The sequence below is a fragment of the Nelumbo nucifera genome, chromosome 6, assembly GCF_055504915.1.
Source record: "Nelumbo nucifera cultivar China Antique chromosome 6, China Antique-T2T, whole genome shotgun sequence".
Classification (NCBI taxonomy): Eukaryota; Viridiplantae; Streptophyta; class Magnoliopsida; order Proteales; family Nelumbonaceae; genus Nelumbo; species Nelumbo nucifera.
Genome location: NC_142654.1, coordinates 30,041,695 through 30,057,675, shown reverse-complemented (window position 1 = coordinate 30,057,675; position 15,981 = coordinate 30,041,695). Strand labels below are relative to the sequence as shown.

At 36.9% G+C, this 15,981-nt stretch overlaps 1 protein-coding gene across 1 annotated transcript; it reads right to left on the bottom strand.

Moving 5' to 3' along the window:
* Positions 1–5,695: 5,695 nt before the first annotated feature.
* Positions 5,696–15,083, bottom strand: LOC104598465 (type III polyketide synthase A-like). Its single transcript, XM_010260538.3, has 2 exons — positions 14,317–15,083; positions 5,696–14,189 (listed from the first exon to the last, which is right to left on the bottom strand). Exons 1-2 carry the CDS (start codon positions 14,546–14,548, stop codon positions 13,216–13,218), a joined length of 1,206 nt encoding a protein of 401 aa, XP_010258840.1. The 5' UTR covers positions 14,549–15,083; the 3' UTR covers positions 5,696–13,215.
* Positions 15,084–15,981: the final 898 nt, after the last annotated feature.

Here is a 15,981-nt window from a genome sequence, read left to right as displayed (position 1 = left end):
TGCTCCACTAGGCGAGTGCTTCTTCTCCAATATACTTAGCGTGCTTCTTCTCAAGGTACAAGGTTCTTGCAAGATACTAGGTCGATGATGATTCTTAGAGCGAGAGATTGAAAGATAGAGAGGGACAGCAGTTGCAACAAGCAGGGGTTTGTTTGAGTGAGAGTGGGGGAGATATTCTAGGTTCTAGGCTCGATCAATCGCTTCTTGACAGTGAGAAAGAAGGGGATGGATAAAATTTGTTGGAACGAGAGATTGAGAGGTAGAGAGAGACAACGGTTCCAACAAGTTGGTGTTTGTTCAAGAGCAAGGGAGATGCTTAGTCGATTCTTGATGGAGTGAGAAAGAAAGGGATGGAGATTGAGTATTGGGAGAAGAAAGTGAAAATTTCCCACAGGAATGCCGAGGCATTCTTGTCACAACATTTGTAGAGTCTGAAACGACAACGACATAGAGACACTCCACTATCTCTCCTCTCCTTCTGCTTCGTTTTCCTTGTTAGGGTTAGAAAATGGGAATGGACACCTCCCTTTCTCTGTTCTTTGATTTCATGTGCGCAGTCGCGAGGGTATTTTAAAACTTTGGCATTGCACACATATTTTAAAAATTTGGCTATTTTGTTTACTAAAGAGTCGTGTTCCAGGTGTGGCTCTTGGCAAAATTGGGAGTTCAGATCGGCGCCCTACTCCACAGTGCCCCATAGCACGTCTGAAGTCTGAACTGTGTATTGGGAAGATTTCCAATGATAAGTATAGAGATGTTATTAACGTACACTCAAATTATAAAAACTAATAAAACTATAGTTTTAAATTAAGGAAAATTATAGTTGGAGCCAATTGTACATTTAAAATTAAGCTATGAGTTGGTTCATAAATCAATAAAACTTTGACAATCGGCTCTATATTTCAAATTATAAAAACTCTCGCTATGTCATCGGAGGCATATGTGGCAATTGCCAACATGGGACTCTTAATTAGACCTATTCATGGGTCGGGTAGCCCAACGGGCCAACTCAGCCCAGTCCGATCTAAGTCGGGCTTGGACAAGATTTCAGGACCATGGGCTCGGGCCTAAAATATTGGGCCCGGTTTTTTTCAAGCCAGGCTCAAGCTTTCTCAAAAAAGCCCGACCTAAGCCCGAGTCTGGCTTGATAATGTATTATATAATAAAAATATATTTTATACAATAAAAAACATATATAATACATTTTTTTCTTTATTTTTCTTCTCTTTTTTCATGTATTAATGAGATCTTTACACCAACTAGAGAACAATAGAAATTGAGGGAGAAAGAGATATTGACTGAGAGGAAGAGTAAGGGAGAAGAATGAGAAAGATTGAGGGAGAACAATAGAAAGAGAGGGATTTTTGATTGAAGCTGAGAGAGTGGGAAAGACAGAGGGAGCGGGAGGTCAAGAGATGATTGTGAGAGTGAGAGAGACAGAGGGAGTGGGAGAGAAACTAAAAACCTATTTTTGATATAGGTTTTTTGTTGTGTCTAACATGGACTAAGAGTCCCATGTTGGCAACAACCACATAAGCCTCTGATGACATGGCGAGGGTTTTTATAATTTAAAATGTAGAGCTGGTTGTCAAAGTTTTAATTTGTTGATTTTTGGACCAACCTACATCCTAATTTTAAATGTACAACCGACTTTGACTACAATTTTTCCTTTAAATTATATAAAATATTTTTTACTTATTATACTTAATTTTTGTTTGTCTATGGTATCATTTGACTCAAACCACTAACCCACCATCTAAAAATAAAAAATGTTTGATTTATAGGTTGACATTAAATTTTGTATTACATTGCCATCATTGATAAAATTATTTCTTATGTATAAAACTTATTTTTGTTCAATATAATGAATGCACAATATTAACAATGTACTTAATATTTTATTTTTTATAAATATATAACATTAGATATGTTCCCAAAATTTTCTCCATCTTTTTTTTATTATTTTTGTGATTCTTTGTATTTCCGATTATTAAAAATTTTATTATTTGACTATGACATCACTTCATTTCTAGGTAGATTTTGAATTTGACATTCCATTTTCATCATTAATAAAAATACTTCTTACATTTCATAGTTATTTATTATAATTTTTTATTATTTAATTATGGCATTATTTATTAATCCATTTGACCCCAAATGGTCGAATTGCTTACCCACCACCGAGAGGGAAGAAAATGGTTTTGTTTTCAAATTACTTTTCAAAATATTTATTTTTATACTATTAAAATTAATATTGTGGATTTAATTAGAAGATTTTAATGATGAGAAAAATATATCTTAAATATAGGATTTAATGAGAGAAAATAGGAAAATTTTTTTATTTCCCAATTGATTTTAAATTTTACATTCCATTTCCATCATCAATAAAAATATTTCTTACTTATCATACTTATTATTGTTTAATATGTATGTTAAAAATGTCCCTAATTTTTTTAATTTCTATTTCTTTTCATTTTATCTATTTTTTACTTTTATTATTTGACCGTGGCAACATGGATTAACCCATTTGACCCAAAATGATTTAATTTCTTAACACCACCTAGATGAAAACACCATTTTTGCTAGGTAGATTTTAAAAGTATAAGTTTTTTTGTTATCGGAATTCTTAATTTATTAAGTATGGATATCATTAATAGAACTTAATGATGAGAATAAACAAAAATGACTTAAATATATGATTCAATGAACATGAATGCAAGTTAATAACTTAAATGTTGGATTTAATGAGAGAGAATTGAATGTATTGAATATCTTCAAACTACCTCTTTAACTCATTTAATATCAAGAACCGATTATCCTATTTGCCCTCATTTTTATCAATAAATTTAAATATAGAGAGGTAAATTTTGTCCTTATAAAATTTCAGAAATATTCTTGAGGCCATTCGTGCTTTTTAAAGTAGTATAGATATACATACATACATACATACATACATACATACATACATACATACATACATACATACATACATACATACATACATACATACATACATACATACATACATACATACGTACATACATACATATACATATATATATATATATATATTAGCAATAAATAATGTATAAATATATTTTAATATGTTATATGTATTTTTGTATTTAAATTATGTTTTTTAGTTTAGTATTTAATTTTTATTTATAAAAATATTAAAAATTGCAATTAAGGCCAAAAAAGGGCTTTTTCACGAAAATAGTGGGCAATGTGCCTATGGCTCCTTGGGATGCATAGATCTCGAAAAGTTACTAAAAAAAATATCACCTCAATCGAACATCGAAGTACAAAGTTATGGCCTCTAAAAGTTTTCATGCATTGAGTGTGCAACCTATGATACGATCACCGGGTCGAATGGGTCAACGATCGAACCAGACGGGTCAAGCGGTTCTTGACCAAGTCAACGGTTTTTGACAGCTTAGCGGGTCTTAACTGAATCGGACCTAAAATCCTAGCCAGGTAACGGTTCGAATGGTTCAACCAACCGGATCAATGACAAATTGAAAACATTGATACACATAAACCATTACTATTAATACACACACATACATACACTTAATAATTTTTAGGGTAAATTGTTGAAACCTCCCCTAAAGTTTCTGGTTGTGGTTGAAACCTCCCCTGAAGTTTGGTAATTGCAATCACCTCCCCTTAACGTTTCGGCATAGTTGCAACTTGCAAGTAAACCCCCTCTAATAGAATCTTCTAAAAAGAGACATGAAAATGTTAAAAATACCCATTCAATTACTTTTGACAAAAAAATGTTTAAATCACTACCCCAAACCCTTTCAATCTCTTTTCTAAAATTTATTTAATTTTTAAATTTATCCTTCATATCAATCACTCAAAGGTAAAGCTACCTGGTAGCTGCAACTTTAAATTCTCGTTGTTTTTGTTGCTCATAAAGTTTGTATTGTTTTTTAATAGAAACTAGACTCAATAGTACCTTCATGGATATTTTGGGCATTTTCATGTCTTTATTTAGAAGATTCTACTGAATAGGGTCTACTTGCAACTATATCAGAAAGTTTAGGAGAGGTGATTGTAATTACTAACTTCAAGGGAGGTTTCATCAACGAAAAAAAAAATAAAAACTCCAGGGGAGATTTTAGCAATTTACTCTAATTTTAAGGGAAAATTCCCGATAGGTACCCTATATTTTAGGCCGAGTGCCAGTTTAGTACCCGAACTTTCGAAATGCAACAATATAGTACCTACTATTAACCAGCCGTTAATAGTGTCATCTAATTATCTTTATGAACCATCTACAATCTGTAAGCCTATAAATCTGCAACAACTAGAGAGAGAGGTCAAACACCTACAGACAGGTGAACCATCTGTAGACCCAGAAACCAGTGGCTAGAATGGCTCTGGAGAGTGACCTCTCCAGACAATGAAGGAGTTGTCAGATCCTCTACAATGAAGGCGCCAACGAATAGTGTTGAGTCAACCGCGAATGTGTGTGAAGGTTATTATTTTAACTCCGAAAAAAAATGCTTGTTTTATATTTCTTTCCAGCCATTATGTACTTTAGGCTCGGTTTGGAAGCAATACAAATACAAATATGTACAACGTAAATACATACAAAATATAAGATTTTGCACTCTACATATTTCAATTTGTACTCCTTCCAAACTCGGCCAATGTGTTCCAATAAACACACCCTGGTTTCTAATAATCTGAATGGAAGATCTGTGATTGTACAATTCCTTCCGATCACATCCAAGAACTGACCAAGGGACCATCTTAATATCTCACCGCTGATGTACTTTTTGTTTCTACGTTAGAGTATGTACTTTTGTTTGTATGTATTCCTCTTCCTAGGCCGTATAGCTTGGGAGCTAGCCAGCCGTGACTCCTGAGTATCATGCAATAAGAAGCTTCCTGTATGTACTTTTGGTGGTCACTTAGCTCTGAGTATCATGCAATAAGAAGCTTCCTGGAAAGTGCCGTGACTCTCATAAAATCATTCTCGAGCTCTGAAATATTGGTTCAAACATCAATAGCTTATACAATTCTCTAATAATAGCATCACTCTCTTCCTCACCAAAGATCTCCAGTCTTCTACATTCTTCTTCTTCTTCTTGGTTGTAGAGCTTAGAACAAGCATCATGGCCTCAGAGGAGCAGTGGACAATAATGGAGAACGGCCACGGCAATGACGGCAGCCTCAAGGGATCGAGCGAGGAGATTCGGCACGGAAGGACTGCGCACAACATGTCATCATCGTCGCTGCGCAAGAAGTCGAACCTCAAGCTCGTCTCCAAGCTAGGTGCGTTTCAACATCTCAAACTGTGCTCGGCAAACATCCAAGAGGTCATCCTGGGAACTAAGCTCTCCGTTGGAAAGCATCCATTCCTCCGCCTCCGTTCCTCTGGTCATGGAGGAGCCTCCATAACGACAATACTCATTCGTTTCCTTTCAGATTTTAGGAGAAACCTCACCATTTTGCTGAAGTCTTATTATTCCCCAACATTAAGGCTGACTTCTTTCAACATTTCGGCTCCCCAACTCACCGATCCTCTGTTTCAAATGCCGGTTGAGAAGAGTGACGACAACAGCGACCCATGTCTCCATTCTTCACTCATACGTTACCCACATCTAAAACATTGTCTTCACCGACAAAGCTCCTGATTATAGGCCCGATTCAGCATTGCACTAAGAAGAAAATGTTCTAGAACAAAGGTAGCTCGGCTTCCCCCTGTTGCAACATCAAATCTCAGGCTATATATGATTTGGTAATATCTTCTTTTATTGTAATCCACCCCCTTCCTTTTAGCGTATTTCTAGTATTTGGATGGTGGTTAAAGTTGGTAATGAGACCGTCGTTGAACCAGCTCCCGTTAAGAGACTGTTAGTTACGTTCGATCGTGCTCAAATGGCGAAGATGAAGAACTGGGGAGATCAGTAAGGGGTTGGGAGACCATTAACGGTAGGTAATAGATTGTCGCATTTTAAAGTTCGGGTAGTAAATTGGCACTTGGCCTAAAGTACAAGTTCCCGATCTGCAAAGTGATTTACAAGAAGTTTACTAATTTGCTCTTGACTTACAATCCAATTTTCACTCTTTTCAATGTAACAATTCTATTTCAAGCTCTTCTTCTCAAAGTTTGCCTTAATTTTTGAGCCCAAAAAATTTCTTCCCTTCTTAGTTCTTCATCTATCTATTTCTATAATTGATTTACCTTAGCCTGCTGAAAGGAACATAGAGGGGTATTTTTATTTGTGCTCAACTCAACTTTGCAAGGATTTTATACTTTTTTCACTTTTCCAAACACATTCTTATTCCATTTCCTTAGTTCAACTTGCAATTTTTTTACACCTTTTAATCATTCAAGACTGTCTATTACCTTCCCCATCCATACTCGACATCTGACATCTCCTTAATGAAATTGGAACAATCCTCATGGATAGTCCAAATCTGAAAGGTCTTTTCATCCACTATTTTAGGGGAAGTATCTAGAACTATGGGGATATGATCTGATCCTCCTACGACCAAATGAATCACCCTAGCTTCCTGAAACAGATCTAACCATTCCCCATTTGCTAGTGCCAAGTCTGTTCTTTCCCTAACATTGTCATGTCCCTCCCTTTTATTATTCCAAATATATTTTAGCCCATGGCTAGTCAGAATTTTATTACATATTTTTCACAGAAAATCTTTATTTCTAATTAGGGCCGATTTGCTTATCTGTTTTCCACCAATCTCGTCTTTATTGTTAAATACTAGGTTGAGATCACCTATGCACACCCATGGGCATGAAACAACTTGATCAGCCAATTTCAGCCACTAGTTAAAAAAAAAAAATCTTTTTTTTCTTCTATTAGTCTCACCATAAATGAATGAAATGCACCATTAAGACCGTCTGTTTTCCTCAACCTCAGCTGAAATAATTATTGGATTTGCAAACTTAATTTTTAAGTTGGCATCCTCATTCCATAACACCAATAGCCCCCTAGCTAGAACTACTGCATCCACTCCCCAACAGTCTTAGTCTTTGAGCCAATAGAGTAGGTTTTTGGTTCGTTTACATTTTTTTTCATTCAACATTTGTACTTTATTTGTTTGTAAAACTGAGAAAGGTAATAATTACAACCATTTATGATAACTAGTCATCATTAGGCACCACATCAACATAACAGTGAAAAAATGCCTAACAGTTGGGGGAAGATTTAAAAAATAACTTCCCCAAATGGTAGGCGTGCACAGAAACCGAAGTCACCTTTTACTATTCTCCGTGTGTATGAAAGAACATGAGAGGGGAACCACTGAAATGGCACCTATGTGGCAGCGTTTATTAAATAAAAGCCCATGGTTCCAAACACCCTCAAAGTTTTTTTTTGCACATGAACACCGAACTTTTAATTTCTATAAGAAAATTAATACTTGGTTTTGCTTCAGAACAAGTTCTTTTCATGGTTTGAACTGTCAAGGGGGAGCCTAATCTTTGACGGCTCTAACTTAAGACTAAAATTGCCATTGTGGGGGTTGAGAGAGGGCAGTTGCACCCACACCCTTTCAAGTGAGGACAAATTCACTAATAATAGTATTTCCAAGAACAAAGAAGCTCCTTTTTCTCTCATGAAACTTGAAACTTTTAATTCTCACTGGCAATCTTTTTCGAGAAACTGAAATAATCTGTTTTTTCTTTTTTTTCCCTTTTTATGGATTTTTTTTTACAAGCTTCCACTTCATTGTTTTTAAATTTTCTAAAAAACTTTTTCTTTTATTCCTTCCTTTTCTTTTTCTTTGTTCCCATTTTCTGTCTTTTACTAATTGCAATCTTTCTTTACTTACCTTCAAGATTATTTATGTCCCCCAATAAAAACATTTCTTTTGTATAACAGGCAAATATTTTATGAAGTAAAATCTTGAGTTGTTTGAGCATACCTCCATTTCTGCATTTGGCTCATTGCCTCCATCTTTTATGCTTTTGGTTATTTGGGGATCCAAATGTATCCCAACTCTTGGACGTCTGAAGTTTTCTTCCACTATTTGCATAGATGCCTCTCATGTAATCTTCAAAGCTCGATGAGACTTCTTCCACTTGTTCATAATGGTTATTATGCAATTTGTCTTCAAACATCAGTTGAGTTTCTGGGACACACTCTACCTCATTCAAATCCGGATTTTGGATTTCCTTCATTCTCTTGGATTCCTCTCCACTCTCTTCATCACTTGAGTCCACTCTATCAAGTTTGCTTCTTTTTTTTTTTTTTTTTTTTTTTGCTATTACCCGAGCCCATATCTAGCTCTGGCCTATTTTAGAATCCTCTAGATTTTCTTGATCCCCTCTATCTTTTTTTCCAAATTCTCTCCAACACCAGAAGGTTTAGCTAGAATCTTGTTCATGAACATAGTTTGGGGATTTAACTCCGGTTCCCACTCTTTCGGCAGAAATGAATATTCCTTGATCAGCCAACATTAATTCCTTTTTCAAGAACATAATTTTATCCTCCATCAATTTCAACCTAAACCAAAGGATGCCACCTCTAAGCATCTTCATTTTATATCCTCTTTCTTTTATGACCCATTAGTGCCACATCGGTAGTATGGGATGTCATTGTGGGGTGTATATGTGTCTAGGTTCTCTCCCTCTAACAGCTAGCTTTTAGGGACGAGTTCTCCTAAGGCATGTAAGAGATGATATCAGAGCTTACACTATGCCTCCCAATTGCAATCGTGTGACGCAAGTGGTGACGTCAGTATTGTAGTATTCGGCCGAGACTAGGGGGACTAGTGCAAAGCCAGCCTATGTGAGTGTCGGGGCTGCGGAGCGTGGTGAAATATTACAATCCATTAGTCCCACATTGGTAGTATGAGATGCCGTTGTGGGGTGTATATGTGTCTGGGTTCCCTCCCTCTAATAGCTAGCTTTTAGGGGCGAGTTCTCCTAAGGCATGTAACACTTTCCAATAGCAGCAAGTTTTTCACCCTTCCTAACACTCTTTTTGCATTCATTTTTTATTTGCTACTATTCTCCCAAACACGCTTTCCATACATTTCCCCTTTGCCACGTCTTCTTCCCTAATCTCATCTCCATTCCAACCTTCCTTTTCTTTTTGTACTCTATCCACCTCTTGATCGTCTGAGCTCGCCGACGACATGAGTTTGAGTTTTGATTTTCTGTAGCCTTCTTTCTCTATCTTTTCCCTATCTTCTTACTTTTTTTTGTTCTAGATCTCTATCATTGCTCTTCATAGAGCACTTAGCAAGAGGTTTGTTTTGAGTAATACCCTGTGTATCACTGCGTTAAATCTACACAACTAATTCTTTCAAGTGCTCTTCACATAGCATTTATCCGCTCTTAACAAAGCTATTGTTTCAACTTTCAAGTTCTATCCCTTTTTCCTAGAAGAAATTAACACTAGCACATTTCTTCTTCTTCTTCTTCTTCTCTCTCTCTCTCTCTCTCTCCCTCATGCAAGTTGGAGCTAAAGATAAGATGGAGTCATAGAGAAACTAACAAAATTTCAATTGACACTGCCACATTTTTTCTATATTTGTATATTTTCTTTTTCTCGTCCTATTTTTGGGGGTTAGAGATCTATTGTGCTTTGGCATTTTTTTTATTGATATGCCCACCACCCACATGGATTTGAAAAATTCAAAGTATAATTTTGAAAGAATATGAAGGATAAATGAGTCACAAGATATATCTAAGTCTTTTTGAAAAACTTAAGGTATTTTTTAAGTCAATTTATGTACCCTGATTTTCACTCCTATTATTATTAAATTGATATATCATATATTCTATTTTAGTCCTACTTATTTTAAATCTACTTGTTTCTAAGATATTTGTCCATAAACTGAATGTTACATTTAATCCTTCATTAGTTACATCAATTAAAACGATACCATAAGTGAACATACATGCACCTTAGCACCTCCTAAATATGTTTAGTCAATTCATCTATGATCAGTGCAAATAAATAAGGGTTAAGTGTTGAACCTTAGTGAGGACCAAGGTCTATTTTTGACATCTCAAAATTTAGGTAACAACTAGAGGTATAGACTTGAGATAGTTTTTGGATTTGAGTTGAGGAGCAAGTAATTGCATATGATGATGATGGCATGTTATCTCATAACCAGTTGTTGGTCACTAATAATCAAGTCAAGTAGAATAATTTTGACACCCACATTGCTAATGACTTCATGTGCTACCCTAACTTTGATTTTATATACAAGAGATTGAGTGGGCTGAGATTCATACATTCCTGCTCACCCATATACACCATAGAGAAGCTGACACTTGGTTTTTCAATCTTGATACTTGATAGTTGGTTTCTCTTTTGGCATTCTTTGAATATTGACTCAATGGGTTCATCATGGTCATCCATATAATAAGGAAAATAATGGTGAATGGTTCTCATTGATGTCCATTAACGAGATATGTTATAGTGGTATTGGCCACATTACCTACCTATTGGTGGATTTGAGCCGAGCTAAGCCCAATATTTGGTTATTCAAGCTCAATTCGCTAAGAAACTATGAGGCCTCGACTCAAAAGCTTATAAGTTTGAGCTCGGTTCGACTCAAATTTGACTATGAGTCAAACTTTCTATAAAAATAAAAAATTATACATATGAAAAACTATTTTTTGTTTTACATAGTTATTATTATATATAATAAACACACACACACACACACACATATATATATATATATTCATTTATATGTGTGTAAAAGATCGATTAGACTTGCAAGCCTCACAAGATAAGCTTTATTGGGCTCAAGCTCAGCTTGAAGCTCAGTTTAGACCAAGCCGAATCGAACTTTTCACGAGTGGAGCTCAAATAGTTCGTGAAAAGCTCATTTCGTGTCTAGACCTACTTGGTCTTTTCTTAAGCAAAAAAGTCTGATAGTTGAAATTCTCATATGGATGACCATCATATCTAGACCATGTTCATTAAGAAACTCTAACATTTTAGTTTCTTACTTTCTGATGTATGGGTTGAGGGAAGCCCTTGGCATGACAGTTGGGTTGCTCCATTGTGACTTGGATGACCACGGTTCAAATCTCAAAAACTGTCAAGGGTAAAGCTGCATACATCTGCCCCCCTCAAGACCCCGCATTGGTGGGAACCTCATGTGTTGGGCTGCCCTTTTTCATTTCTGATGTATGGTTTGCCACCATATGTTGTAAGACAGCCTGAAATAGGATCATTGCTGTTTGAGAAAGCATGAATTATGAATTCCTGTTAACTATTAATCATTCTATTTTTATTGTTAGAATATTGCATATGTTGTTGGTAACAATTGGGACTTGGATTTTTTGGTTAGACATTACAAGCATATGGAGTGGTAATATTTACCTTCATAGTTGATAAGATAGGGTTTTCAACATGAGTCAAAAATAAATCATAACAAGGGACAAGAGAACAGGTAAATGGGATCTTTTTACATGTGCAATACAGTGAATTTAAGCTTTTAATAACCCACTAGCAAATATTGGGATCTACACCATGCCAACATGAATGATTATAGGCTACATAAGTAACTCTATTAATTATGACTTAAATCATCTTTTTCATTTTGTTGATTATATAATAAGGCATGAGTTGGGCTATCCTTGTTGGGATTTCACTAAGATTGATTAGGATGACTTATCTTCTCTACCCAGTTTTTGCAGAAGAATTCTTTGGAATAATCAATAACCTATTATTATACATGCATGGAGTTGATAACAGTTAGTAGCTAGCTAACTCCAGAATCACAGTGACCTTTTTGTGCAGAAGGGATACTCATCACTTCTATCCTTCACTGTCTCTGATATTAACAGCAAAGTGACAAAGTTAAGTGGCATTAGGAACTGAGCTGGATGGTCCCACCAAATATGAGATCCATGGCTTGCAAGGTAAAAGTGTATAACCCTCTTTCTCACAAGTCATAAGCATCATTTCAAGTTTGCTCTTCTATGTTAGATCAAATCAAATCCATGGAGTTGGAAAGTACTGGCTGGCTCAGCTGATAAAGTTAGTGGATGTAATTCCCACTAACCTACCTAGGACCGATTCATGCCTTCACCCTGCCTATCCCCACCCCAACCTCCTAAATTTGTCTAAAATAAAGAATGAAGAAGAAATTCATGGAATTGAATTCCAATGTTTTAACAAATAACAATAAAGCCTCTTCTAACAGTTTTAAGAAGTTGCATATGGCAAGACAACACCACTAGGGATGATGAAACCTGGACCAGAAATTTCCGGGCTTGGGCCTAGGTATTATATGCAGATGTAGCCTGGCCTGGCCTGCCCTGCCCTTCCTAACATATTGCATCACACCTGTAATACGTTCATATGTTACATGAATATAATGGGTTTAACGATAATAACTTTGCAGGAATATTTGGGTATTCACCTCGTTCTGACCCTAATAGGATCCATTTATCAAAATCCAATAGGGCTTGGGATGGATTTGGATTTTGATCTTACGGTGGTATCTGATGCCCAAATCCAATTATATTTAACGCGGGTACCATTTATGTATATTATATATATTTTTAATATATATATTATATATAAATAAATATAAAAACTGAAGAACTGAATCGATCAAAAATAGAAACCGGTCAATCAGTTAACCAAACCGTGAGCTCCCCTAACATCACAAAATTCTTCAAACTTTAAATACTTACTCTTCAACACTTAGAAATTTGACTCGTCTTTGAATTTGAATGAACCAAAATGCCCATCTTAGTTAAGTTTTAATATAACATGTCACCAAATCTATCTTCATACCAACCAATCTGATATCTTGCCAAATCAAGAGAAAATGAGTTCGTTCTCCCCAACCTAACACTTAATATGTATAACCATTTATTCTATTATTATAAACTACAAACATTTGCCAAAGACCTAGTAGTCGAGATGGTCATTCGACCCCTCTAAAAGCCCATAAGTTCATTCTCACTATTTCTCTCTTATTTGTGTAACTATTAACAGAAAAGTCTTTTAACAAGGGATATGATGTTCAATGAGAGTATTTAGGATGATACCGAAAATTCTGAAATATTGAGCCACAGAATTTCTTTACTAGAGAACTTTATGATAATGTCTATTTAATTTGTTCACAGCACATGTAGGTCATCAACATGAGTACTAATTGATGCATCAACTCTATAAAACATAATCCAACCCCAGAGACAAACAACAATAAACCTTGAAGAAATTTTTGAGGGTCTGCTTTTGGCACATATCATTGCAGCAGGCTACGAACAAGGATGCCTTCAAAGGTGATCCCAGGCCCAAATGCCAACACTAGCCCCCACTCCTCCCCACCTCCCCCCTTCAGTTCTTCCCTCATGTAATCCATGACATAGAAGATGGTATTGCTGCTCACATTCCCATAATCCATCAATGCCCTCCTGCTGCACTGCAACTTGTCTGCTTTCAGACTGAGACAGCTCTCTAGGCGGTTTAGTATTGCAGGCCCCCCGGGATGAACAGCCCAGAACAGGTCGTTGAACTCCTTCAGATTGGCCTTCTCCATGAGCATCCTGCAGAAGCTTTCGATGTTGTCTTCGATCTTCTGTGGGAGATCTCTCCCCAGTTTGAAATTTATACCCTCCTCGGACAGGCGACCATCAATTATGTTATGCGTCCCTGGCAAGAACTGTTGCACTGCGAAGTTGAGCTCCATGAATGGAGATTCTATCTGACTTATTGGGTCTGTCCCGATGATGAGTGCTGCAGCGCCATCGCCGAACAGAGCAGCACCAACGAGATCGTAAGGGCGTGCCATGTTAGGAGGGCGATAGCCCAAGATGGTAGTCTCTGATGTCGTTAGCAGAACGCGACTGCCGGGGTTGTTCTCGGCTATGTCCTTGGCCACGCGAAGGCCGGTGACGCCGCCGTAACAGCCAAGAAAGTATAGCATTACACGACCGACGTCACTGCGCAGGCCGAGCCCGCTCGCCAGGTAGAGGTCTCCTCCTGGTAATCTGATTTCGCTGGAGGAGACATAGACGATGTGGGTGATGTCTCCTACTGGTCTCCCCCATTCCTTGATGCAGGCAAGGCTTGCTTCCAGTGCCATCTCCAGTACTGCTGGGTTTGCTATTTCGAGCCTTTGCTTGATCGTCGGTGAGCCCTCTGTTGTCAGTTCTGGGTACTTGTCTAGGATCTCCTTGGACATGACTGTGTACCTCGTCTTCACAGTGGTGTTCTTGCCTAGTAAATGAATGATCAAAAGAGAAAGGACGGAATTAGAAAATTAAGAAGATGAATGTCAATGTTACAGAGGCACAAGACATGATGATGATCTGCATTCTCAAGGAAAGATTAAGTGGCTGCTTACACAGACGCTCCAACTTCTCTTTAATGGCGGAGTCATCACATTTGGTGTCTCGGAAATAGCCTTCGACCAAGCATTCCTGTGGGATGAGTTGGCTGGGGAAGGCCTTGCCTAGTGCCAGTACAGTTGCCTTCCCCGGCCTTCTTGGCTCACAATCACAGGTGGTAGTGCTAATAATACTGTCGATGTGGTTTGTTGTAGCACCATTAATGGAGTTATTGTTGGTTTTCGACATCTTTACGAGAAGCTGGAAGCAAGAGGAGGATGAATGGTTTGGCCTTTGGGTTAGTGTTTGATGTAAAATGTGCTGCGCTAGAATTCCATAAATGGGATTTTAACATAATGTTAGCTCGTTTTTTGGTACCAAGAATTTGGTAGCAAGAAAGAATAGCATGAACCATGAGATCGATATTTCCTAGTTAATTTATTACGGTCTGGTGACTCTTTAGGTTGTGGGGGTTGGAAGTGTGAAAGTTTGAATCGGCCACCATCCGTGTTTCTGTAGAGAGAGAGAGAGAGGTGGATGGATGAGGGCTGTCAATAATGGACCGGATATTGGTTCAACCCAAATTAATCCAATATAAATCCATTACAGATGGATCAGGCCCAATCCGATCCAATAATTATTTTGGACCAGTCTGGACTGCTCCAATTCAACATGTCATATTGAACCTTCCGACCCTTTCAAATTGGTTTTGATTCGGATGGATCCAATCTAAACCTGGTCCATTGACACCCCTAAATCTAAATAAAATTGGAGAGTATGGTACCGTTTTTTTTTCTGATAAGTAGGATCTTACCAAATTGGTTAAGTAACAGATCCACATCTGCCAAGTTCGATTCTCAAATAGAGTTTTAACCTTGGGGTAAGTTCGATTAATTATTCAAGCTCAAGGTAGATTAATAAAAAGTTTGGTTTGAAAGCTCATGAGCTTGATTCTATTAGCACATCCATGCATATATACATAAATTATTTATGTATGGTTGGTGTCATACCCACTGAGATTCATTGTAAGGTTGGTGTCAGGAGGGTTATGTGAGGAGCAGATCCGAACTTACTAGCAAGTAGCAACACCTAGCTCACATTTTTCTTAAGACAACCAAAATAAATTGAATTGGGATCTACTCTTCACACAAGGTGCCTCATCATGACGACCTCACAGGTACATCTCACCGTGTATTAGGAACATTTCTCCTAAATAATAACACATAAGTAGGAAAGATATTCCCAATGTACGGTGGGATGTGCCTGAGGTCAGTGTGAGGTGTCATGTGTGAGGAGTAGATCCGGTCTCAAATAAATTATGTAAACCGAGTATTGGTAGCGAAAAAAAAATTGTCAAAAATAAATTATGTATATGTTTGTCATCGATGTTGTAGATACAACACATTTTTCTCAAAAAACAGTATTGCTGATGTCAGAAAATGATATCTTTTTTTTTTGTTTGGAAAACAGTATTGCCAGGTGGGATGTTTCCTAGAGCAATAGCAATGTTTTCTGTTTGATACAAATGCTCCAAGAAACGTTTTTAGCACTTATACCTATTATCTAGTGCCATGTCATGTCCTTATCACTATTACCTCATGTCTCTTGGCAACAATAAATTACAGCTCCAAGAAATGTCAAATTCAACATTACTCCAAACCATGCTTTCTCAATTTTGAAGG

Bases quoted from the DNA above. Each gene is read 5' to 3' on its own strand.
- LOC104598465 (XM_010260538.3), bottom strand. From the start codon at position 14,548: ATGTCGAAAACCAACAATAACTCCATTAATGGTGCTACAACAAACCAC. The intron at 14,190-14,316 runs GTAAGCAGCCAC...TTCATTTACTAG, and splicing joins AGAGAAGTTGGAGCGTCTGT to GCAAGAACACCACTGTGAAG.